The 24,396-nt window shown below is 42.5% G+C and overlaps 2 protein-coding genes and 1 long non-coding RNA gene across 4 annotated transcripts; all 3 read right to left on the reverse strand.

Moving 5' to 3' along the window:
* Positions 1-2,002: 2,002 nt before the first annotated feature.
* Positions 2,003-3,302, reverse strand: LOC136453905 (uncharacterized). Of its 2 annotated transcripts, none has more exons than XM_066454461.1 (2): positions 3,157-3,302; positions 2,003-2,925 (listed from the first exon to the last, which is right to left on the reverse strand). In XM_066454461.1, the coding sequence occupies exon 2, from the start codon at positions 2,918-2,920 to the stop codon at positions 2,222-2,224; it is 699 nt and encodes a 232-aa protein (XP_066310558.1). In that variant the 5' UTR covers positions 2,921-2,925; positions 3,157-3,302; the 3' UTR covers positions 2,003-2,221. The 2 variants fall into 2 exon arrangements, with proteins under 2 accessions (XP_066310558.1, XP_066310557.1); XM_066454460.1 differs by having other exon boundaries at positions 2,003-2,922; positions 3,157-3,297.
* Positions 3,303-7,234: 3,932 nt separating this feature from the next.
* Positions 7,235-17,069, reverse strand: LOC136451000 (AP-4 complex subunit epsilon-like). Its single transcript, XM_066451719.1, has 11 exons — positions 16,272-17,069; positions 15,682-15,867; positions 13,838-14,053; positions 13,635-13,745; positions 13,134-13,331; positions 12,913-13,044; positions 12,409-12,465; positions 12,215-12,331; positions 11,065-11,142; positions 10,069-10,212; positions 7,235-8,760 (listed from the first exon to the last, which is right to left on the reverse strand). Exons 1-11 carry the CDS (start codon positions 16,872-16,874, stop codon positions 7,693-7,695), a joined length of 2,910 nt encoding a protein of 969 aa, XP_066307816.1. The 5' UTR covers positions 16,875-17,069; the 3' UTR covers positions 7,235-7,692.
* Positions 17,070-23,302: 6,233 nt separating this feature from the next.
* Positions 23,303-24,036, reverse strand: LOC136453906 (uncharacterized). Its single transcript, XR_010759090.1, has 3 exons — positions 23,908-24,036; positions 23,684-23,735; positions 23,303-23,409 (listed from the first exon to the last, which is right to left on the reverse strand). It is a non-coding gene; the product is annotated as an uncharacterized lncRNA (long non-coding RNA).
* Between the last annotated feature and the right edge of the window lie 360 nt (positions 24,037-24,396).

Raw genomic sequence — 24,396 nt, forward strand, 5'->3', positions numbered from 1 at the left:
GTGAGCTTGTCAGGTCATGTCCTCGGTGCGTCCGGTCGTCTTTTGACCATTGACACGGGCGAGGCGACTATTGGAGATCTACGGCTTGTATTTGAAGATAGGAACACGTGACGCGAATCGGTGGACCGGACGCTGAGCGTCGCGCGTCCAGTCAGACCGACCGGTGTGTCCGGTCAGCGTGAGGCAGACTGCCTCTTGAGCCCAACAACTCTATTTCGAGGGGGCTTCTATTTAAGCCCCTTGGCTGGCTCAAGCTTACTCTCTTGACCATTTGCATTGACATAGCAAACTTGTGAGCTTAGCCAAAGCCCTCCCACTTATCTCCATCATAGATTCATCATCTTTGTGAGATTGGGAGTGAATCCAAGTGCATTGCTTGAGTGATTGCATCTAGAGGCACTTGGTGTTCGTGTTTCGCTGCGGGGTTCGCTTGTTACTTTTGGTGGTTGCCGCCACCTAGACGGCTTGGTGCAGCGAGGATCGTCGAGCGGAGGAAGGTGCTTGTCTCCTGCTCCGATCATGGTGATTGTAAGAGGTTCTTGACCTTTCTTCGGCAGAGAGCCAAAAGATACTCTAGTGGATTGCTCGTGGCTTGTGTGATTCTCATCTTGTGTTGGTTGTGCGGCACCTAGTTGTGGGTTTGGCATGTGATGGCAATTAGCGCGTGAACCTCCAAGTGAGTGAATCACCACAACGAGGACTAGCTTGCCGGCAAGCAAGTGAACCTTGGTAAAAAATCTTGTGTCACCTTGTCCCGAGGATTTTTTGGTATTCATTGTGATTGATTGGCTTCATCTTGTGATTGGCTCATATCTCAACACGTCAGTATAATCATCACCATTCTCTCTTGTATTTACAATTCTAGTGTTGCTTCGCTCTTTAGTGTAGTTTGTCTTGAGAGCAAGCTTGTGTCGGGTCTAGTGGTTAGTGAGTCTCTTTAGTTTAGTCTTTGAGAGCTCAGTAACTTAGTGTAGTGACATAGCAATTGTGTGGATAGAGACTATAGATACTAGAATTATGGTAGGTGGCTTGCATTTTTTAGTAGGCTAGCGCAACATTTGTTTCGTCTTATATTTGTCTAATCAGTTTGTTAAGTATTATTGTAAAAAATTTTATAGACTATTCACCCTTCTCTAACCATTAGGACCTTTCAATGGTCCACATCATTTCTCACCAAAACATCCCCTTAAAGTATGTTTATCCACAGCGTTGCGGCAACAAGTTTTGCAGACAGCAAAAAATAGAATCATAGACTTTACTTTTTTAGGACCAGTCATTTTAGTGGAAGCCTCAGAAAGGTATAGCTACACATATCGGGATTATACTTATAGAAGTATCCTGACTTTGAGAAAAAGACTGGGCGAAGGGACCGTGTGGCAAGCGCGGAGAGCACCCTCTCTGCTTCTCAAACATAATTCAGAAACGAGTGGGTAGAAGGGTTGGTTTTGGTTCACTATTAAATTTGAGCTTTTGCAACAATTTCGTCAATCTTGAGATCTGCCAACTAGTTTTTGAAAGTGTTTAGGATGAGGTGTGTATGCATGTATTTAAAGGGATGGGTATGCGTGCATGTATTCAAAGGTGTTTGTACTGTGTTTCAAAGAAAAAACTCACGGTTAAATAACATCGGTGGTGGGTTTTGCAATCCTCTAAAAATTAAAATTACCATATATGTGAGCAGTACAATGCAAGACATTTATATATAAGTAGTAGAACACATTTTTACACTATCTATATAAAGAAAGTAGTATAGCGCACTTGCTGCCTTACACTATTTCATCTACAAGCACACAATCATACATACATATGCATATACCATATATGCATTCCGTAGACACGTTACATATGTATATACATTAATACATACGGGTTCATCGTCACTTCATCTCCATCACAGCGGAAACCAAATACGACACTGAATGGCACACTCGGAATATATATATATATATATATATATATATATATATATATATATATATATATATATATATATATATATATATATATATACACTTTGATGCAACAAACTGCTCCAGGTGAGCTCTAGCTAATTAATGACACACTTATTAACAGGGTAGTATGTAGTACGCGGGTGAAGAAGGTGCAGTGTAACTGCAGGCAGATAGTAGACCTGTCGTCGAGGTCGAGAGAGACGCCCGCGAGCATACATGCATGTTCACTGTTGCATGCATGGCACGCCGGCCATATGTGTATATGCGCTTCAGTCCCTATCGTTGAAACCGAACTTGCGGTCGAAGAAGTGGCCGACGGCATGGAACGCCGGGCCGAAGAACCCGCCGCCTCTCCTCCTCTGCTGGTGGTCGTCGTTGTTGTTGTTATCGTTGTCGTACCCACCAGGCACGCCGTACATGTGCACCGCCCTGGTGTTGATGTACAACGGCGACCTGGAGCCGTCCTGGGGAGCCCAGAAGGCGGGGGGAGCGTTGCTGTACGGTGCGTCGCCGCCCGTGCCGTAGGGAGCGCTGTTGCCGTAGTAGCTGCCGCCGCCGTAGGGAGCGCTGTTGCCGTATCCGCCACCGCCGTAGTAGGGAGAGCTGTTGCCGTATCCGCCGCCGCCGCCGTAGTAGGGCGAGCCTACTACGCCGCCGCCGTTGTAGCGGTGGCTGCCAACGCCGTTGTAGTCGTCGTCGGTACCGCCGTTGCTGTTCCTGTGGTTATAGCGGTTGTCGCCGCCCTCGTCTTTGCTACCGCCGCTGGTGTTGTTGGTGCCGTACTTGCTGGGGTAGTCGTCCTCGGCGTCGGCGTCTTTATTCTTGCTGCCGCTGCTCTTCTTCAGCCGCGAGGACGCGCGTTTCTTCCCGCCAGTCGCTTCATACTCCTGGCCTCCGCCACCGTATCCGTACGGCTGGTCGTTGCCGTTGTCCTGCCCGCCGGCGAAGTATGATCTGCTGTTCCACATCCCTGCTGGTAACACACAAGAGAGTTGATCAAGAAAAGCGAGAGGATGCTACGAGACAGCAAGTGAAACAGAACTGCTGCTTCTGCTTGCACGTTACTTTGATCCACATACACAGGAGCTATATCTAAAGATAGATATTTGGAGACTGGAGATATGCAAACAGTAAAAAGTGAAAAGGGAGAGAGGAAAAGAAGAGGCTTTGGTTGGAGCATGCATGCGCCGATGCGCGTTCGTACCGGCAGGTGGAGGCAGACAATAGGACCGTGAGCAGCTAGCTGCCTTTGCAACGAGCAGTGAGAGCGAGCAGCGGCAGCCTTCATAAAGGACTCCAAGTCAACGTCTGCTCAGTTCAGGTCAAGGGAAAAATGCATTCTTTTTTCGCAGACATCCGTCAAGCAGTGCATGCGGCGTCCTCAGCTGTTGTTTCGTCACCCACCAGCATATATTAAACATTTTTGCATAGCTATAAAGAAATGGTTCAGATTAAATTTCTGATCCGGATAAGAGGAGTATCATCACAAGCAAGTTTATTCACAACACTCCAGAAGAGCGGAAATTTCTGAGAGCTGAAACAAGTGGCCTACACCTAACACCTCGTGGCAGCCTACTGTCATTGTCCCCGTACGTAATAAGTAGATACGTATCGAGGGGAACTCTGCAAGAAATTTCGCTCGTCGTAATAGCCAGGAGTGATCGGCCTTGACTAGCAGCTAGACAGAAACCGTCTTGACGAAATATTTACCAGAAGCATGGGTGTGCCTGACCTAGTTACACCTTCCTCGCAATAGAGAGATGCAAACTTCAGTTTACATGCACTTGCACAACTGGTGTGCACATTTCCCAACACAGAGCACGCGGGCCCCCCAACCAATATATGATTAACTTTATTGTGCGACTAAACCAAAAGTAATGAAGACAAAATGCTCTATAGAAACTTTGCACTTTATGCAATCAAAGACATGTGTTGAATTGATTTGATTAAATCCAAAACGAAACCAAAATCTAGACTCCTATCCAACACGTACCTGCTCGCTAGATGTCTTGGTCCACACGTATATCCAAACGAAATTATAGTAATTCGCCCATCCTCAACATGACCAATGTTTGTTTACGAAGATGGATAGGCATCGTCTATCTGTGTGTTCATCATCATCCCGGCAGCTATAGCATCAGTCTTGCTAGTGACATATATATGGTTTAAAGTTTAGCTCAAGCGCACTAGCACATAAGTTAGCATTGTGAATCAATCGATGGATGATACAAAAAAACTAGTCATCTGCCAACAACAACAAAAAAACTACCATACCACACACACGCAACAACAACAACAAAAATGCTTTATCCACACACACGCAACAACAACAAAAAAAACTACCATACCAAATGTATTCTGTCCTTATACAGGTCATCTGCCAAAATTAGCACTAGTCATTCTCAAGAGAGCTAGCTCGAATTTAAGCACCAATTAATATATCCCAAAGTTAAAACTAAACATACTTGTCTAACATACGATGCCAGCTTAGGATGATAAGATGGATCACCTTGATGGATTGTATGCCAAATTATTGCCCGGCCGGCCGATCGATAGCGGCAGGGAAGAGGATAAGAAGATGAGTTGTTACGGCACCTTACCTGAGACTGTCAATTCCTCAATCTTGTGTCTGACAATTCACCCTCTCATAGATTGCAATGTGTTAATTAGAATAGTAGCGGTCGAAATAAAACTACCATGCACGCGCGTTTATTTTTAAAATATATGTATATATATCAACGTTATTATTGTTAACAGCGATGGATTTCACTGTCGCGACTGATCCGATCTTCCCTGACATGCATGCATAGTAGATTAGTAGAGTACTGAGCAGTCACTTTGAGGGTTTTTTTTTCCTCGATCGTCTTTTCCAAACAACCACACCGTACCTTTAATTACTTTATTACGTTGAATATATGAATGTACACTTCACCATGACTCCATGGATCGCCATTCTTCGTCTATCGCATAGACGCGTACGTAAGCATGCACGTCGTATGGGCTGAGTGAAGAGTCATCACTAAGGCTGTGTTTAGTTGGACGGAAAGTTGAAATTTAGGGACTGTAGTACTTTCGTTTTTATTTGGCAAATAGTGTTCAATCATGGACTAATTAGGTTCAAAACGTTCGTCTCGCGATTTCCAACCAAACTGTGCAATTAGTTTTTTTTTTTTTGTCTACATTTACTGCTCCATGCACGTATCGCAAGATTCGATGTGACGGATACTATAGCACTTTTTTAGAACTATTTTTGGAACTGAACACGGGCTAAGAACGACGACTCCGAAGATGAACGCGCACCTAGATATACTCACAACTTTGTCGCTGAGTAGTAAAAGTACTCCCTGTGTCCTGAATAAATAGATTTCTAGAGTTATCTTAGGTTAAACTTTTTAAACTTTGATCGAATTTTTAGAAAAATCCATAAGATTTATGACATCGTACCATTAGATATGTTATATTTTCATAATGTGTCCATTTTATGTCATAAATGTTGTTACTCTTTTTTATAAAGTTGGTCAAAATTAAGATAGTTTGACCTATAAGGATTTTAGGAAATTGATTTATTTAGAGACGGAGGGAGTAACAAATAAATAAGCAGCGTAGTCAACTTTATTTGTTTTTCAGAAGAAATATGGTCAGTTTAACTGCGTGGCTGATCAATAAACAGCATAGCCGGCAGGATACGGATCACGACGAGAGCAGGCGGGACCACATAGACCAGTCAGCCTGTGACCGTGGGTTCATTTTATTTGCTGATGGTCTCTAAAGCATAATTTTGACTACTTATTTTTATAAAGATATTTATCAAAAAGTGATATATATAAATTTTTATGAAAGTATTTTTCAAGACAAATCTATACATATGATTTACTCAACAACTTAAAAGTTATTCATAATTTATATTTTTAATATTTGACTCAAGCCTTGTCAAAAACAACTTTATTTTTTAGTATGGGAGAGTATATAATAATGTGACATGTCACCGTACTAGCTTGAATTAATAACTAATTTTAATTTACAGGCGAGACCTGTATATATATTGGTGTATATATATTGGTGCTATTAAAACAAAGTGGCTTTCAAATGGTTCACCTTCGCGTGGCACGTACTACATATCGTTCTCCGGGTGCATGCTGGATGTGGTTGCTGCCAGTCTATGGCCATGTTCGGCAGGAAAGCAGGGCGGATTCTGACCGATAATCTCAAGCAAACAGGGCCTATATACGAGACCGGTTTATATCTGCTGCATCTAAAAGTACAGTAATTTACAATGGACAATAATTGATGAGACTTTCATTTGATTATACGTTAGCATCGAAGTTTCGGTAGCCCAGTAACCGGGTGTGCTTCCTGTTCCTGTCCAGAAGGGGTCTCTAGTTTTTGAGCCACAGACATGTGGAGAAAGCACGGGTGACGCTGACAGCCTGACATGATGGTAATTAACCACAAACAAAGACACGCTTAGCATTATATACTGGATCATACACACTACTTGACTGGGATGCAAGTCAAGCAAGGTACGTCACGGGTGACGCAGATACGTGCGTGTTAGGTTTTTTTTTTTTTTTTTTTTGATCCGACGGATTGCTTCTCTTGTGACGGAAGACGCATTCCCGGGCCGGCCTGGGTGAATGCGAGGCCTAGGGCACCCCAACGCCCGGGCCCGTCAGGCGTCAGCCCATGGTCGCAGTGAGGCCCGCGACTGCGCGAGCGACCTGTTCCTACGGGCCAGCGGCTCTTTCCGCGGGCGCATCATGCATAGCGGTCACCGGCCCACTGCCGACTACAATTGCGGACTACCCGATGAGGCGATGACCCAAGAAATCAGATGAAGTGATGCCGTTAGATCTCCATCGACCACCCTACAGACACCCAAGAAATAAAACAGCGATCTCAAATAGCTAGGCTCTGCTATAAACAGAACCAGCAAAGAATAGATCACCTTTTTGGCATTTTTATGAGCAAAATACTGGATACCCCATGGCCCTACTCAGCTGCAAGCAGAATTAGGTTTAAATGAATTCGAAAAGAGAAAACAATTGCAATGCTTCTCAACAGCTAAAAGTTGCAAACATCCGGCAACGGTTTTCATCAGCTAAAACAACAAGGCGACCAACAACTTTACACATTTACTATTTTATATTTTTATTCCACCCAGTTCCAGAGAATGACACTGTTATTATTATTCTACTTCCCAGTGCCCAGCTACTGTAGTGTATATATCAATCATCAAATATATGGGATTCTCTAAAAGCACAGATGAGCAGGCCCATCCCAGCTGAACAAAAAAGCGCCGGCACACGCTTCTGGACCACGGTCTCATGTACAAATTACACATCATGTAAACACATGTACACTAGTCTCAGCACAAAATTACAAGAGGTTAAAGTTAAAATACCCGCAACCATCCACAAATCTCAACAGCGCAACCCCCTCCCAATTGGAAGGAGATAGGTCGTGCCCTATGACTCAAACAAATATATGCCCTGTTCGCTTGGCTGATAAGCCATGACTGAAAGTACGGTTAGCTAATTTGTTGTGAGAGATAAACATTGCCCGTTGGCTGAAAAAGTACAGCTTATAAGCCAAGCGAACAGGGCGATAGCCCTTGTAACCCTTTTCCTATGCTGATCAAACAGAGAGATCATCGCTGTTTCATTTATGGAACCATGTCGGAGATGAACTCCATTTACCAAAAGAGGCCACACGGAGCATATGGTGTGTCCTACTGTCCTCTTTAGCCTAGAAGGTCCTTGAAAAGATTGGGATTGTTCCCTGTTGGTGTCACGCCTACTTGCCGTGCAGTCGCATCCTTTTGCAAGGCATCTTGAAGGCTTGGACCCTTCTTTGAAGCCACTGCAGTTGCTCCTTTGTGGGAGCTCGTCGAATTAACATCGCCTAGAGTGGGATCGGTGGATCCACTAGCCACTCCAGTTGGTACATCACCTGAGAAGATTGACATAAGATCTGGTGCTTTGGAAGTGCTGGTAGCTGGAGTTCCAGAAAGCACCGGAGCAGCCGATGCTGGTCCAAGAAGCCCCTCTAACTGTGAGAAAGGATCAGCCGATGGAGGATTTGATGAAACTGGCTCATCACCCAGATCCAGCAGATCAGGCGGTGGTGCAGCAGGGATTACTTGCTCCTTAACAGGCTGGGCAGTCACATTAGTGGTAGCTACTTTCTCGGTTGAGGGACTGTCCTTTGCTGTCTTTCTAGAAGCTTGTGCTTTCCTATCAGCTTTAGCTGCTGCCGAACCAAAAAGTGAAGCAGCCAGCCGTTGCTTTTCTGCTGAAACTTCCGTGCCCTGCTGTCTCTTAGAACCGTATGAGGACTCCCGTGGCTGCGAACTTGACCCTCCCCCATCAGAATGAGAGGCCCCATTGGTTGTTTGTTGACTAGACGCCAAGCTTGAGGGTGTAGAAGAGGAATACGTTGGCCTTCCCCATTTCTTTTGGACCCCATCAAGGCGAAGTTTGACACCAAACTCACCAGAAACCGCATCACCTGGTGGTTGAGACTTTGATGTTTGATGGTCTTCCTTATAGTAGCCTGGCTCTGTAACTGGAACCAGGTCAGTAGTTGGTGTGGACATGCTGGTTTGTGAAGTTGCTAATGGCAACGAAGGTTTAGGCATCTCATAGGCCTCAAATCTAAGAGTATGGGAAGATGTTTCCTGTTGTTCTTGGCTTCTGTAGCTGCCAACACTTATAACACCAGAACGTTCACTCTCTGGAATGTACGGGGACGCACCATTTTCCAAGGCTTGCTGCACATAACTGTTTAGAAATGAGAGGTTTCTGTCGACCTGCAATACAAACATAAATTTACAAGATTGTTACTCTTTATTATAAAAAATAGAAGGGAAGATCCACGTGATGAAAACTCACAATAACCACATTTGGTCACTTGGAATCTCAACCTTTTAACATTGCAATTAAGGATTTTAGGGATATATGAGGACCGGGCTGTGACATTGGGAAAAGATAAGAGGACTTGAATGTGGGCTAGGGAAAAGTTGTGGTTAGGACTAACCTCACCACTCATATCCCTAAGTCCAAACACCCCCCTCAATTGAAAAAGAAACTGTGACAATAGCTTAAGGGAGGTCTTAGGAGAAAGATGGGACCATGGAATGAGGACATAGAACATTGAGCTAGAAAACAATATTTCGTTTTTGGAAAATGCATGTGGTTCTTAGGGCCTGTTTGGTGGTGTGGCAGAGCTCCAGCTTCAAGGAATGCAAGTATTTGTTGCTCCAAGAAATCTTGGGTCTGGAGGAGGTACATCGAGAGCATTTAATTTATATGAATCATTTTTCTACATTTAGGCTAAATGTAATATAAATATTTAAACCACTTTATTTTAGTCAACAAACTACAAATCCAACCTGGATCTTGGAGCTAGAGCTGTGCCAAACAGGACTTGTAGGAGTGTCATGTAGGCACCCAAATGAATAATTTGCAGTTCTAGGTCCCCACATTAGCTAATTGGTTCATTCAAGGTCCAAACCACTCTAGTCAGTGCTGATTGTGGCTGGCCTACTTGACATTCATGTCACCCTGTTTTTTTTCATCTAGTGTGGAACCTACATGCTAGATCCCTAGCATCATCTTCCTAATTGTATCATGCATGCCAAATAGGCACACATATGTTGATTAATGACATTTGGAATTTGAGCAACACAATTAATAAGAGTATATGGATGTAAATCTGCAAATTAAGACCCCGACCCGCCCCCCACCCACCCACCCCCTGCGCGCGCGCGCGCGCAACACACACACGCACACAACAAGTTTGAGGATCACCGGTGCACTTTACCCTTTTGTTTCTCTCCCCTAACTGAAAAAAGAACGATTATAAAGCTCTCCTAACAGATTAGATTTAGCAATAACAGATTCAACTGAGTACCTCTCTAGCCAAAAACAAAATCCCTTAAGTGCCATAAAATGGTCACACACTTAGAAATGTAGGTCCGTACCACGCGTGAGAAATGTGTAAAATGAAATTCCTGCTCTAGGCGGAACATGAAAAGATATGCCCCAACATTCACATCTCAAAGTAAGCCTAGATAGTAGAAAAAGCAGGTTCATTTAGAAGGATGACATAACACTACCTCAATATCTTCACAGCTTGCATCTGCAGGCATAACACTTTCAACAGCATTTTTGTCCAAGCCTAATAAAGCCTGTAGCTCGTATGCCCGTTGCTGCAAGTCTGTTGAATGTGAAGCTGACAATTCATCTACCAATGTTTGACACTGCAAGAAGAGAGAATATTTATAGATATTTAAAGTATAGAAACTAAAAACGCTACCAAATCCACAATAAGTTCTGCTTTTTGTGACTTCATAGTACAATTATGCCTGAAGAAAGTTTATTAATGATTTTGTTAGCATAGGCGCCTGATAGGGCTGTTATGGGCCTGGTGTTAAGGCCCATGCGGCTAGTGCCTTAGGGGTTAAGTTAGATTGATAAGGCAAGGATCACCGTTGATTGGGTGTTTCTATAAACCCTCCGGATCCTTGCCTATATATGTACCCTGTACTCTTGATAATCAATCTATCAATCCCGAGACATATTTGCTCTCAGATTTCATCAGTGGGGCCTCCTTGCCATGGCCCATGGGAATTATATTTACATCATATACGTCAGTGTGATTCCTATCATATACATTTTACGTATATGCACGTGGTTCCCTGACAGAATATAATACAACAACAACATAGCCTTTCAGTCCCAAGCAAGTTGGGGTAGGCTCCTGACAGAATATAATGATATAAATAAATTATTTTAGTAAACATTGTCATGAAATCATATATGATGCAACATCCGAGGATATATAAAGAGCTGAATTCTCGTGATTGCTTTATATAGTCGGCCGTCCAACTTTGCAATGCTTGATATTACTGCCCGTTTTTAACCAAAATAGCAGTGTTCACAAAAGCAATGAACTAATCTTATTTATAATTTCATGAGAAACATGATGCTCTTTCTGTGAATGTGAAGACACATGTAATGAAACAGCGTGGCTTGAAACAGACTAAAGCTTATTAAATTGATAAGGATAGTGACCGAACTATGAAAAAAGAAAGTCGCAGATGTTCATTTACCTCAGGCAGCAAATCAATCTTCCTTCCAAGAGCGATTTCAAACGCAAATATCTTAAAAATTGCTGAGATTGCATACGCCTTAAATAAGCAAAATCAAATAAACAATAACACCGTACGTCAATAATGGCATACAAAAAGGCATATCAACAACAGAACATAAACTTCCAGAAAAAACAATCAGTAATAGCCAGTGTCCAATGCATAATATAAAACATTTCCACTTCTCTGGTATAATGACACTAGATGATTTTTTCACATGTGAAGGAAAAACATTCAGTCATGTACAGTGTGGTCGGTAACATCAATATATGCTTGTATGTAGGGGAAAAACATATACTGCCCTGGTCACAAAAAAAAATGCAATTCTAGCTCTGGTTAGAAAACTATCTTAAGTTTGACTAAGTTTATAGAAAATAGTATCGGCATGCATGACTTCAAACAGGTATACTATGAAAATATATTTCATGACGAATCTAATGGTACTTATATAAATTTGGTCAAACTTGAGATACTTTGACTTAGCACTATTCTAGAATTGCATCCTTTTTGGAACCAATTATATGTTAAATTGGGCAGAGTTTCCACTTGGCATTGGTGATACCAAAGTCCACACAGTCCCACTAAATAGTTGATCGATAGATTGAACTCCATACCAAGTTTCAGATTATCCAACAATGTGTCATGTGCTGTACTGTACTCTTCAAATTGCAGAAAAAGAGAGCATCTCCACCAAATATCCTATCTCATCTCCCATACCTATAATTTGTAAGTCCTAAAAGAAACACTCTTTCTCCTAATTCCGAAATAAAGGAGACAACACCCCCACCCCTATCCCTAAAGAAATATAGGAGACAAGTTTTAGATAATCTACTACAACAGTATTCTCTTATATCCTAAATTGATCTTAAGGTGCTCTCCTAAAACAACTTACAGGAGATGTAATATAAGAGATCTGTTGGAGTAACCAAAAAAAATCTCCAGGGACAATTACAGATTATCAAACCAAACACAAGTTTTATAACAACCCCAGAACTGAATGGCAGAGTACCTAACTAGAACCTATTGTCATATTTCAGCATAGAGCATGCAAGATATAAGGAGGCCAAGTCAAGTGATCAATGAAACATGAGCTACGCTACAAAAAGCATACCTTGACAGTGTCATCAGTGAGGTGGGCCTCTGCCACATCACACAACTTCCCAATAATATAAGAAGCAGAATATTTTCCATCTGCTGTTCCATATTCCCCCAAAACCCAGCATATTATCTGAACATAAAATGAATCAACATAAAATATCGCAAAAAACTATAATTTAGAATAGAAAGGACAAGGAAAATAACTACCTGCAGGAACGAAGAAGGAAGCTTTGGCTCTCCGACAATGCGGAGATAGGAATCTACCTGTTTAAGCACAAAAGAAGTGCTTTCTTTAGTAGTAAAAAAAAATGTTATTGGCACTGGCAGATCAAGCAGAGAAGACATGGAAAAAAGAGGTTCAATTGTGGCTATATAAAACATTGTTTACATACTCTAGAATAGAGTTGAACAATAGCATGAATTGAAGTATGAAAGATTGGAAATTTCCCTCAACAGTCAAGTTAGAAACCAGGAGCTATCCGTTTTGGGCCAGCTTTACATAAGTTTCCCAGCCTATCTCCGTACTGTCATTGGTCAACTAAAGTGAAATTTATCAAGCTAAATCGAGGTAAGTCCTTTTGTTTTCGAAATTTCAAGAGAAATTGACCAACTAGGGGATAAAATTATGAATGAAGGTGTATTTATCCACAGTAATCATGTCTGGCGTTAAGAAAGTGGCTACAATGAAACTTTGGTGCTGAGAGTACATACAGCCGACGATCTTAGCTGACTGTCAGCACCTTCATCCTCCTCTCCAAAGCCTTCAGCAATTAGCCGCATCAAATTGTGCGCCACTCTGATGTTGACAAGATCTCCAGCATGCTCAAAGACTTTGTTCATGGTCTGTAAGAAAATAGAGGAAGAAAACGTTCAGCTCTCAAGAAGCAACAAAAGATGCTTGACAACATTTAGGCCAGTACTCATGTAATTACCTGGATGAACCACTGATTGCTAGGCGCAAATTGCTCTGCAAGTTCAACACAACGTGATGCAATTTCTGTCTTGTAATGATGATCAGTTATGTTGATCATGTACTCAATCATCCTATCAACAATCACTTCAACATTTGTTGACTTTGTCATCTTATAAAGAAGCTCAAAGGTCTTGCGCTTCAAAGTATCATCTGGGTCCTAGTCACAGGATTACACAGTGAGTGAGAAATCGAGAGTGGTACTGACAAAACAGAGTAACAAAAAAATGTTAAATCACTGATACAAAGAAATATGTATACTAAGGTTGGACATAATAAACTGAAAAAAAAAACATTCCTTGTCTTAAGTTCTAAAACTAGAACATGACTACAATAAAATGGCTGTCTTCTTCTCTTGCATTGAGGAACATGTTACAGGGATGAACGCTATGGATGGCAGCAACATATCACAGAATCAATGTTTATCATACATTTTTAGTGCTTCACATGGCACATCCCTCACCTCTAAGCAATCAATGACAGCCAGCTGGTGCTCTTCTGCAATATCTGGATTTATTTTTATTAGCCGGCCAAGAGCATCAATGCCCATGTACTTAAGATTATGACTATCACTCTGCAATCAATGAAAGGGATGAATAAGTTGGTTAGCCTCCAAAGAACACAACATGCCATTTGTTTTTCCCATAATAAAGATCATGTGCAAACCTTCAGAAACTTTGATGTTGTTTCAGCTGCCGCCTCTAGCATCTTAGGGTTTGGGAAAATGGATGAAATACAGCATATGCATTCATACAGTATAGCATTGCCAATGTTGCTCGCAGTGTCACCCTTCCTGAATATGTCACCCAATACAGTGTACATATGCCCACTTGCTTGTTTATCACCACTACCAAGCACAGCAAGTATCTTCAATAGTTTTATCTGCAGATGACAGAAACGAAATCTAAGGCAGATAGCATGGTGACAACTGAAGGCTTAAACCCATAGAAGAAGCATAACTCGCACTGGCAACCTAGCAACACCTAACAAATAAATAATGTTTAATTTAAGGGATTTTGGTGTTTCTGCCCCTATTCCATAGTCCAATGGTGATTTTGCCCCTTCTTTTTTAACTTTGTGATTTTACCCTCGTTTTTTTCAAATGAAGCTCCCGTTTGCCCCTGGTACATAACACCGTCAGAAATGGTTGGATTAAATGGCAAAAGAAAAAGAAAAGGCACCCACACCAAAAGGCAGTTTTACCCTTCAGTCTATTTCTCCTTCCTCTCTCGGTCAGTCGAACCGCTCCCGAGGTCGTAAACCAGAGTCGCGGCAAATCCCGTGTTAGGGTTTACTCCCTGCGGCGGCGTGGCTCCTCCTCCCTCCGCCCCGCTCCCCCCCACCCCCCCACCCCCACCCACACACACACACACCGGCTCGTGCCCATGGCTTGTCCTCCCTCCGCCCTGCTCCCCCCGGCAGCGTGGGTACCGGCTGGGGCGCCCGCGCGGCGTGGGTCTCGCCGAAGGCCTCCTGGCAACGTGACCCTCCCCTGCCGCGCGGGCGACCCACAGGCACGCGCCCCCGGTGAACCCCCCCCCCCCCCCCCCCCCCTGCCACCACGACACTTCCAGAGGCTGTGCGCAGGTGGATCTGCTGACTGCTGCGTCTTGCCACAGCCCACAGCAGCACCGTCGAATGCTAGAGCGGCGGCGGTGCGCCCCGACCGCCGAGGACTGCAGCAACAGCTGCAGCTCCTCCTCGTCAGTTCTCTGCAAAGGACGGCGCGTCGGGCCCGGGCGGCGATGAGGCCGCAGCGCCGCCACGGTGCTCCCCGCTGCCGCCGCTGCCATTCGATCTGAACATCCAGCCGCCGACGAGATCGACTGGCGCTACGACAAGCTTCGTGTTGCTAATCCGGCGGAGCAATGCGTACCGCTAAGTGCTATTGTGCTACCTCTCCATAGAATTTGATAATTTTTTTCCACTGCTTCTTTAATCTCTTTTTTACCACTGCCAAGATTCGGTAGTAGTAGTACTTTGTGATAACATGAATAACTCATCATGTAATCCGTGGAAGGAATCTGTAGAAGTGAAGCGCAGCCACAGACATAACAAAATCATTATGCCTATGCCCCTAATTGAGGAATCAGGATTAGCAGAGTAACATCTTGACATCTTCAGTCCAAGCCCAGCTGAAAGGATCTGATCTGATCTTGCAGCCCGAAAACCATTCAGATCAGGGACTGCATCCTGACATAATTACTGCCTTACAGCTTCGCCATCGTCATTAGACAGCTGAAATGCTATCTATTTTTTTTCTAACAATTGTTGAATTGTGAACTGATTAAATTGTCTAATTTTGTATTAAAGTTGCCAAAACTTTGATATGAAAATAGGGGTAAAAACACAAATATAAAAAACAAACAGGGGTAACAACGCATGGGCAAAGTTGTCATTTCGTCCAAAAGTTAACACCGTTAGAGGGACTTAACAGACCAGGGGTAAACTCTTCCTTCGTTTAAAAATAGGGGTACAAACGCTTAAGCCCCTTAATTTAACTCACATACCTGAATAAACGGTGCGGGTATTTGGTGATAATCATAGGAAGTCGGAAGCCTCCTCTCCACAACTTGTTTGAGGATGTTAACAAAACTAACAACTAAATCCTTGTACGAATTTGGTTCCTCCAAAATCAGGTCATAGAGGGGGCATAGAGTTGCACCCATCACCCCTGGATCATTATCACAGAGCCTCTGTATAGCAACAAATAAATTCAGAACCTCATTGCTCCGTGCAGAGATTAAATAAGAAAAGTTATTCTTTTTTTTTAAGATAAGAAAAGTTATTCTATCTTGCAAGAATTTAATAACATAAGTAAATGTACTGCACATGCAAAAATTTCATTTTGGGAAGTCCATCCATATTCGGTCCAAATTTGCAACCTGTGAGTGACATCCTAAACATGAAGGAATGCGAAAAGGGCCATTTCTAAATGCATACTAACATTCATCTTGAACAGAATTGGCAGTAGGGTGCCTTTGAGACAAAATTGTAGCTTATGCATGATCATTATGAGCTATTCAATATCGGTTTCGGTCAGTTATTATATTAAAATATGGACTTAGCACCATAAAAATGAAGGGGAAAAGTGCCGGACCTTGCGGAAGTTGGAGACAAGGTGGGAGACGGAGGAGGAGGATCGCTGGTAGAACCGGTGTAGTGCCATGACGGCCTTCTTCCTCACAGCCTCCTTGGGGTGCGCGAGCAGCTCCACGACCTGGGGCAGCACGGCGGGGATGGCCTCCTCACCAATGAGGCGGCACGCGGCGGTGAGCGCTGCGCAGACGACAAGGTAGTTGTCCGACCTGAGGTCCTTCTGGATGGTGTTGACCACGAGGATGACGAGGTCGTGGCGCTCGTCGAGGAAGAGCGCGACGGCGAGGTAGCCGGTCCGCTTGAGCGGGAGCGACTCGTCGTGGGTCATCTTGACGGCGTGGATGTGGCCGAAGGAGGCGTCGTGGCCGAGCATCTCTGCGTAGACGAGGCGGAGGAGGAGCTCCTTCATCTTGCGGCGTGGCACGTCGGGGTCGGCGAGGCGGCGCTTGAGGTGCTCGAGCTCGCGCGCGATGATGCGGTCCTCCTCCGCCTTGGAGCGCGCCTCGCCGATGGACTTGACGAGGTCGAGGAACTCCTTGGACTGCCCCCACCCGCCCTGCGACCCCATCGCCAGCTCCCGCCCGATCGTCCGCAGCTGCTCCATTACCGGCGCCCGCTCCGGGTTCCTCGGCGGCGCGCGCGTGTGGCTCGACCGCCGCCGGTGACGGCGGAGGCGTCCGGTTGGAGTGGGAGAGTGGAGAGGTGGAGGAGATCTGGATCGGCGAGTGGGGGACAGCCGGGGAGGTGGGTTTGCTTGGAGATCGGGATCGGGATTAGCGACGGACGGGAGGGCCTTCTTTTTTCCTTTTTTTTCCGTCGTTTTGCTGAAATTTGTTCTGATTTGCAAGGGAAGTTAGCACAAAACTCTTTTTATCTTTCACTCCTCGATCAGAATCTGCACGAAATATTTAAATCGTGTACTAAACTCTTTCAAAATGATTCAACAGTTTGATTTTTATTGTTCAAACTCTCACCGATGACATTTACTACTTACTTTAATAGTGCCCGTGCTAACGCTACGGCTTTATTCTGGGAATCACATGAAAATAACCAAACAACGAAATTTTTTGATAGTTTAAGTCACACGCAATGGTACATAACGATGTATTTATCTGGAAAACACGCATGCATAATAAGGCATAATAAAGTCATGTCTGACATATCTATCCTACTAATTTATGAGTTTAAGTAGATCTTGCAGTTTCCCAGAGATGTCATATGTACATTCATTTGCGCTGCTCTTCAAAATGTCAACTAAAAATTTCGTCCTCAGTGAATCTGACCTCTGCGAATGATATAGATAATATATAATAAGTTAACTTACTGATTTGGTAGATAACATATAAAATATACATAGAAATATTTTACGCTTACTATGTTGACAAACGACGATAATCTTTCGCCATTCCACAACTTTAGGTAGTTGTAAACAAGGAAGCTTGCCAATTTCGTGGAGAAGAAGAGCCCAAGTGTTTATTTGTTGTAGTTAAATCAAATCACTATTTATTTGATGGTAAGATAAGATAAACACAATATAAGTTGTTACCAGTCCATAGCTTTTGGAAGATATAGTTTTAATTGACGACGCCAGAGGTAAACATTCTCTTTCCATGCAGGATTGACTAATGTCATGGAGAAACTGAAATAATTCAAAACTATCTCTAATATACCATTATATGGCATGATTGGATCTAGACCCGAGTACCATAGTTTTGGAGAATGCGGATCTAGAATGTGTACAATTTTGTTACCCATGTCAAATATGAATAAAATATAGTTCCTATCTCGAAAATATGGCAATAGAATCTGTAAACAAACAAAAAAAACATAAGTGCAATACAAAATATAAGTTTTCAAAGGAGTTTAATGAACATATATCTTACAGTGCTGCAATTTTGTATTTTGTAGTTCCTATCGGGCCCGCATTGAAGCAATTTTGCTAGTTCTTCATAGTCTATCCAGTCGCAACACCTTAGATCTCGTCCAAACTGAGTTCTCGACTGTTGTTTTTTTTCAACAATTATCACTATTTAATTAATGATACAACTAACAAATGATTTATATACATTAGTGAAAAATTATATCAACTTACAGCAAACTAGAGGTCCATATAGTGGTATTTGTCTTTCTCCAACATAGAGGCGTTATTGGATGCAGCCATCCAAACAGCAAGGTTGAAGCAATTATGATCCATCTCCATATTCTCGTTTAAAATATCGCCAATTTTTCTACGAGTTAAAGAAATCGGATACGGTCGTGTGCTTCGGACCCATTCTTTGCTAAAAAAACCAGGACAACAAACAAATGAATTATCGTAGCAGTTGTAGCAGGGGTGATGAAAAATCTTTAAATTAGAACAAAATAATTTACTTTAGAATGACTTACTCTAAAGATTCAGGGTCATTATTCAACAGGATGCTTGCACGAAATGCAGACAATAGGTCTTGTTTGTTTGTCCATGTTGTTGTACCCGACAGTATCATATCTATTTCATCTGGATTATCGAGCATTACAACATCATCATCAAGATTATTGTTGTCTTCCATATCTTGCTCATCATCCTGTAACCCTCTCGCTGTGTTTAGCGTGGAGTTATACAAGATCGCAGGTAGCTTGAACCTAAAGTTACTTATATCGTCCTAAAAATATGAGCAAGTCGTGATTATTAACCAAACCAAAATAAAAAATATTTAGAAATATTCTTATGAAATTACCTGGGTCACAGTGTCAGATAAAGTTGTTCCAGTCCAGTACTCCATATAATTAAGCATCCATAAACCGCAACTTACACTGTGCAAATATTACAAGTAAAATATGAGTGATACAGGTATTGTTGCTGGTGTGACAATGCCATGTACACAAAAGGTATAGTTGATCTTTTACCCATCTGTTTGCGCTCTTTTAGTGATCATATGTTTAGTTGGCCAAGATGACACTTCGATACCGTGTTTCCATTTTTGTCGGTCCAGTTGGATATGCTCTGCTACATGCTTTATCATTCTTTCCATTCCTATTAACTTTATGACCAAAACACCAAGTTTTAGAAAGGGGATATTAAAAAATTTAAAAACAATATTGACGTTGGTACTCACGTTGTCTCCTTTTATTCTCTTCTCTCTGCTCATCGGTCATCTCTGCTCTTCTCTTTCGTTGTTGCGCGTTCCTTTCGCCCATCGTATGGTTACTAATATCTGCAGGGTCACGTTTGTGAGATTACAAAAATTAAATAATGAGACTCTTTCACATAATAAACACGTATCCAATCTTTACCGCTAGCCACTGATAGAGCAGTGCCTATTGCCGTTGAGGTGCCAATGCCACCATGGCTATGATTCCCATGTGCGGTTGGTTGGATATTTTCCTTGTCCAGTATAATTGGCGAGTTTTGGTCTATCTGAGAACAATTAGTACCTGCATTTTTTTGGTCCATCTCATAACGTTGGTTTGAGTATATTAAGAGCCTGAGTAATAATAAACTAAGCAAAGAAAAATTATACCGGGTGCAGTCAAAACACAAGAAGCGCTATTGTTTTGGGACTCGGCCTTCTTCCGTTCTCGGTAGTGACGTTGGTACTCACGTTGTTTCCTCCTCATCTCCTCTCTTTGTTCGTCGGTCATTTCAGCTCGCCGAATTCGTTGCTGCAAGTTCCTTTGTTCCCTAGTCCGTCGGGCCTCATCTATATGGTCACAGCACAGGAAACCAATTAGCCAACCCAAAGTTATATATTACTCCATCGGTCTCTGTAAAAATCAATTTGTAGAGTTATTGTAAGTCAAACTTTTTAAACTCTGATCGAATGTCTAGAAAAGAGCATTAAGATTTATGATACCAAATTAATACAATGTAAAATCATACCTGTGATGTTGGTGATGTCGCTTAGTGGATCGTGTGTATCTCTCGACGTAGACATTTAGTTAATGTATCACAAGCAGTCTGTGATGACGTAGGACCTTTGATTTTTATTTATAGTACCTATTACAAATGGATAGTCAATGTCAGCACAAAATCTCAGAAAACCAGAAATCAATTGTTCTCAAATTATTTGTGACCAATCCATCAACAAATGTGATAGGCGACAGCAAGATTTCTGATAGTATCGCAAGGAAGCCAGTAAACTTTAGCAGCACAGTGCCATGCACCAGTCCATGCACGCACACACGCATGTTCACCTGGCTGGCACCAGTACGCACACAGTGCTGCTGTCCTCGCCGTATGTAGGTGTCTTCGACGGTCGCCGGGCTGTGAGCGGTGTTCGTCGTGGGCACCGTGACCTTGTCGACGGGAGAAGTGCCCTCGCGAACGGACTGCAGCCTCTTGCCGACGCCTGATCTGAATGCCAGGCTCGGCAGGTCTCGCCGCGGCGTTCGCGGCACTGGTTCTGTGTCCTGGTCGCCGCGTACGACGTCGTCGTCCGCCGTCGTTTGCGGGTCTGACGGAGCTGTGCCGTCCGGTCGCCGCCGTTTGCAGGATGCCGGTGCCACGTACGCGCGTACGCGGCCCTAGCACAGCGTCCAGGGCTCGAAGCAGTAGTCGTAGTGCAGTCCGTCGGCGGCGGCGGCCAAGTGAGTCAGCAGGAGGCGGCGACCATCAACAAGTCGGCGATGGTGGCGAGAGTCGTCCGGAGTCTAGCGTCAACAGGAGGATGCTGCGGTGCGGAGGTTGTCATGCCTTTTTCCCCGGACTTTCTTTTTTGATGGTTGAATGATCGGTGATTGGATCCTAATTGCCGAGAGCTACGAGGATGCGGGCGGGGAGAGTGCGGAGGTGAGGGGGTGTGAGAAGCCTCCATCAAACATCGTTTCTGGGCCTTTGGATTTGCCGTAGATCTATTATGAACCCTTTGATTTTGATAGAGACAAGTTTTCAATTATAGTGGAGATATTAATTAAGTGGAAAGTATCCTTAGATTTGGTATCAAAATTACTATAGTGGGTGGCGTTATATTTGTGCAAATAAAGTTCTTAGTAATATGGTAAATTGGGTGTCAATAGTAATGCACTAGTATACTAATTTGATTATCTTATATAATATATGATAATTTTAGCATATTAATGTAATTACTCAGGTTAGGGCTTAGTTACTGGAAGCGGGAAATGAGACGGAGCTTAGAGAGGGTGGTTTTGAGAGGAGGGAAGACTAGTGGTAGCGGGGACTCAACGATGGGAGAACTGATCTAACATAATAAGTAACTGGAATGTGTGTGACACTCATTCGGTTTAAATGAAATAATTTTTAGATGACTAAGGTCCCGTTTATTATTACAGAGGCCTCTTATCCGTGTTATTCTTGTTAAAGAGCCAACGGATTATATACCTAAACGATAAGCTCTGTTTTAAACTTTTGTGAAAGGTAGGTTTTAACCTATTTTTTTGAATTACAGTATAGACGCAGATACTCTTACATGTACGCACACTCACCGGTCACCCATCACCCTCATGAACGCATGCATACACGGCCTACCCCTTTGAGCACATCCGAAGAACTGAGACTGAGACTGTAGATCAAGAGATTGACGAATGTAGGCTTTATCCTAAATTTGCATCACATTTTTTTTCCAAATGCTGAGACATCATATTCTCCAAGAATAGATTGTTTTATTATTCCAACAAGTTTTCCCTTTGTGCTAATTGCAACAATTTTTTTTCAAATATTGTGACATCATGTTCTCCACCAGTAGATTGTTTTATTACTCTATCAAGTTTTTTTTTCTTTGGTGGCAATAATAATGTATTGTTTTTCTCAGAGTGGAATCTACAATAGTATATTGTTTTATTACTCCCAAGTTTTTTTGGTGGTAACAAGTATTACTTTTCTTGGAGTGGTTTCGATTAAACTAGTTTCTTTTTGTTACATTTCACCCTTTGTGAATCGAAGTGCAGACGCAAATGCTTACCAGTACGTACGCAAATCCGGAGTCTCTAAAATATTGAGCTGGTATGTCTCAAGATTAAAAAAAAAAGGTTATCCTAAACTCCTTGCTATTGACGAACACTTTAAGCTGGGGAATTTTGCATGCTCCAAAGGTTGTTATCATGTTAACTGAGACTCCGGCTATGAAGAATACAACCATAGTCAAGCATGTGATAATGTCTTTTCTTGCTTCCAAAGTCCCCAAGCTACTTCACTGCAAGTCAATTGACTGAGGTGAACCTTTCTCTGATCCAAATTGTAAGTCATGTTAGCATTATCACAAATCAAACTTGTCTAACCTTAATCAAGTTTATAGAAAAGTATATTGATATCTACAATATCAAATATATACACTGTCAAAATATATGCTATAGATGTTATAAATGTTTATACATTTTCTATAAACTTGATTAATAAATTTAAAAGGTTTAACTTAAAACAAATCTAAAACTGACTACAATTTGATTTGGAACAAAGAGAGTAGTAGCGTTTCATTGAGATAATTAGCCCACCGAGATGTTTCGTCAACATGCTCAATGTTTTTACTGGCTACGTGCATCGCTAGAATGATTCATCGCTACACAAAAGTTAATTCTTTACATTGAAATCACTCTCTTTCCAATTACAAATTACAGGTTAATATAAAATTTACACCAAGGGCACAGTGAATGTCATCAGCAAATCGCGCTGAGCTCAGTAAATGTGTCACCAGCAAGCTGCAGTGAGCTCACATCGCTCTAGCCTCTAGGCCCAGCGAGTACACTATAGCTTTAATCTAGCTGCAAACCTCGTGAACTGTAGTGAGTTTCCTCGTTTCAAATCTGGCAGCCAAACATTTTTCCGATTTTCGTAAGGAGTGCAACGATAGTTTAGCAGCTACTGAGACAAAACCACCGAGGATATTCTGATTGCACAACATTTCAGTTCACCAAAAGACTAATCTGCCTCCCCAAGTTTGTCGCTGCCATCTCCTCTTTTTGTTGGTCCCGTTCGACTTGCTGAAACTTGGCTGAATTTGGTTGAAAAATACTGTTCTGGCTAAATTGTTGTGAGAAAAAAATACTGCTCCGACTGAAAAAACAAGTTGAATAGTGTGGATTATAAGGTAAGCCGAACGGGCCGTTATCAGAGCCATACCACCACGTTTCTTGCCATGGGTTGCTACCTCTGCATTTTTTCTCAACACAGCACCCGGTGAGGGATATGGTCTTTGTTGGAACAAAGGTCCCTGAAATTAAAACATAAAAAATGAGGCCTCATCATTCCGAGTATAAAACAATCAGAATTTGGTGTCTGGATGAATAATATTTCATGTTTGTATAGAAATCCCATTATTAGTGGCCAAGTGACCTCCAGATAATCCTGAGTCCCCCCATAACATATCCATATGAATTACAGAGAGAAAACACCACTTCATGACCGGATACAAAGTTCTTAATGTTATTAATATCCACTACAGGCTAGGATAATACAAAATAAATCTTGCAAATCAAAGAACATACAGCTGCGGTAGTATCTGCTGCTCGTGGTTGAACACCCTTCAAACCAACAACCCTGCAAAAACAAGAGTGCAGCACCATTAATACAGGATCACACATAATTTATTATGCATACATTCTTTCTTGGTTGCACAAAGCTAAAATAAGAATACATTAACAGCAAACACCATGAAAGCTTGAAAAAGTCAACTGGATAATCATTGAGAAGGAAGAGAGATGTCATGTACCAGCCACCACGTGGAGCATCTGAGTAAGAACTCGGGTCCATTGGGTCAAGCTCATCGTTCTCGGGGCGATTTCTTTTGCGGTGATCTTTTCTGTTTGTTTTCCCTAAGGGTGGTTTTGAGCTTGATCTGCATGTAAAGGAAACAAATGACACTTTTCTGCTTAAGTAGCTGAGGCCAGACATAAAGTAGTGCATAGAGCACATGGAAGAAGCACAGCCATGCAGCAACCCAAAATGCTTGTATTATTATACCTGTCCTTAGCTGAAACATTCCCCTGAGTTTTGGGAGCATTGTTACCACTGGCGTGCATCGTATTATTTGCATAAGTTGGATACTGTTGAAAAGGAAGATTTTGAACCCTGCCATGAGTATTTACCAGCAAACAGTTTAGCTATGTTTCTCAATGTTTGTTCATTTGGATTTGGTGTTACCAATGGTTCATAAATCATAACATAATAAAGACAACATGCAAGATTAGATCTGGTGCTA

This window comes from Miscanthus floridulus, chromosome 5 (assembly GCF_019320115.1).
Source record: "Miscanthus floridulus cultivar M001 chromosome 5, ASM1932011v1, whole genome shotgun sequence".
Lineage (NCBI taxonomy): Eukaryota > Viridiplantae > Streptophyta > Magnoliopsida > Poales > Poaceae > Miscanthus > Miscanthus floridulus.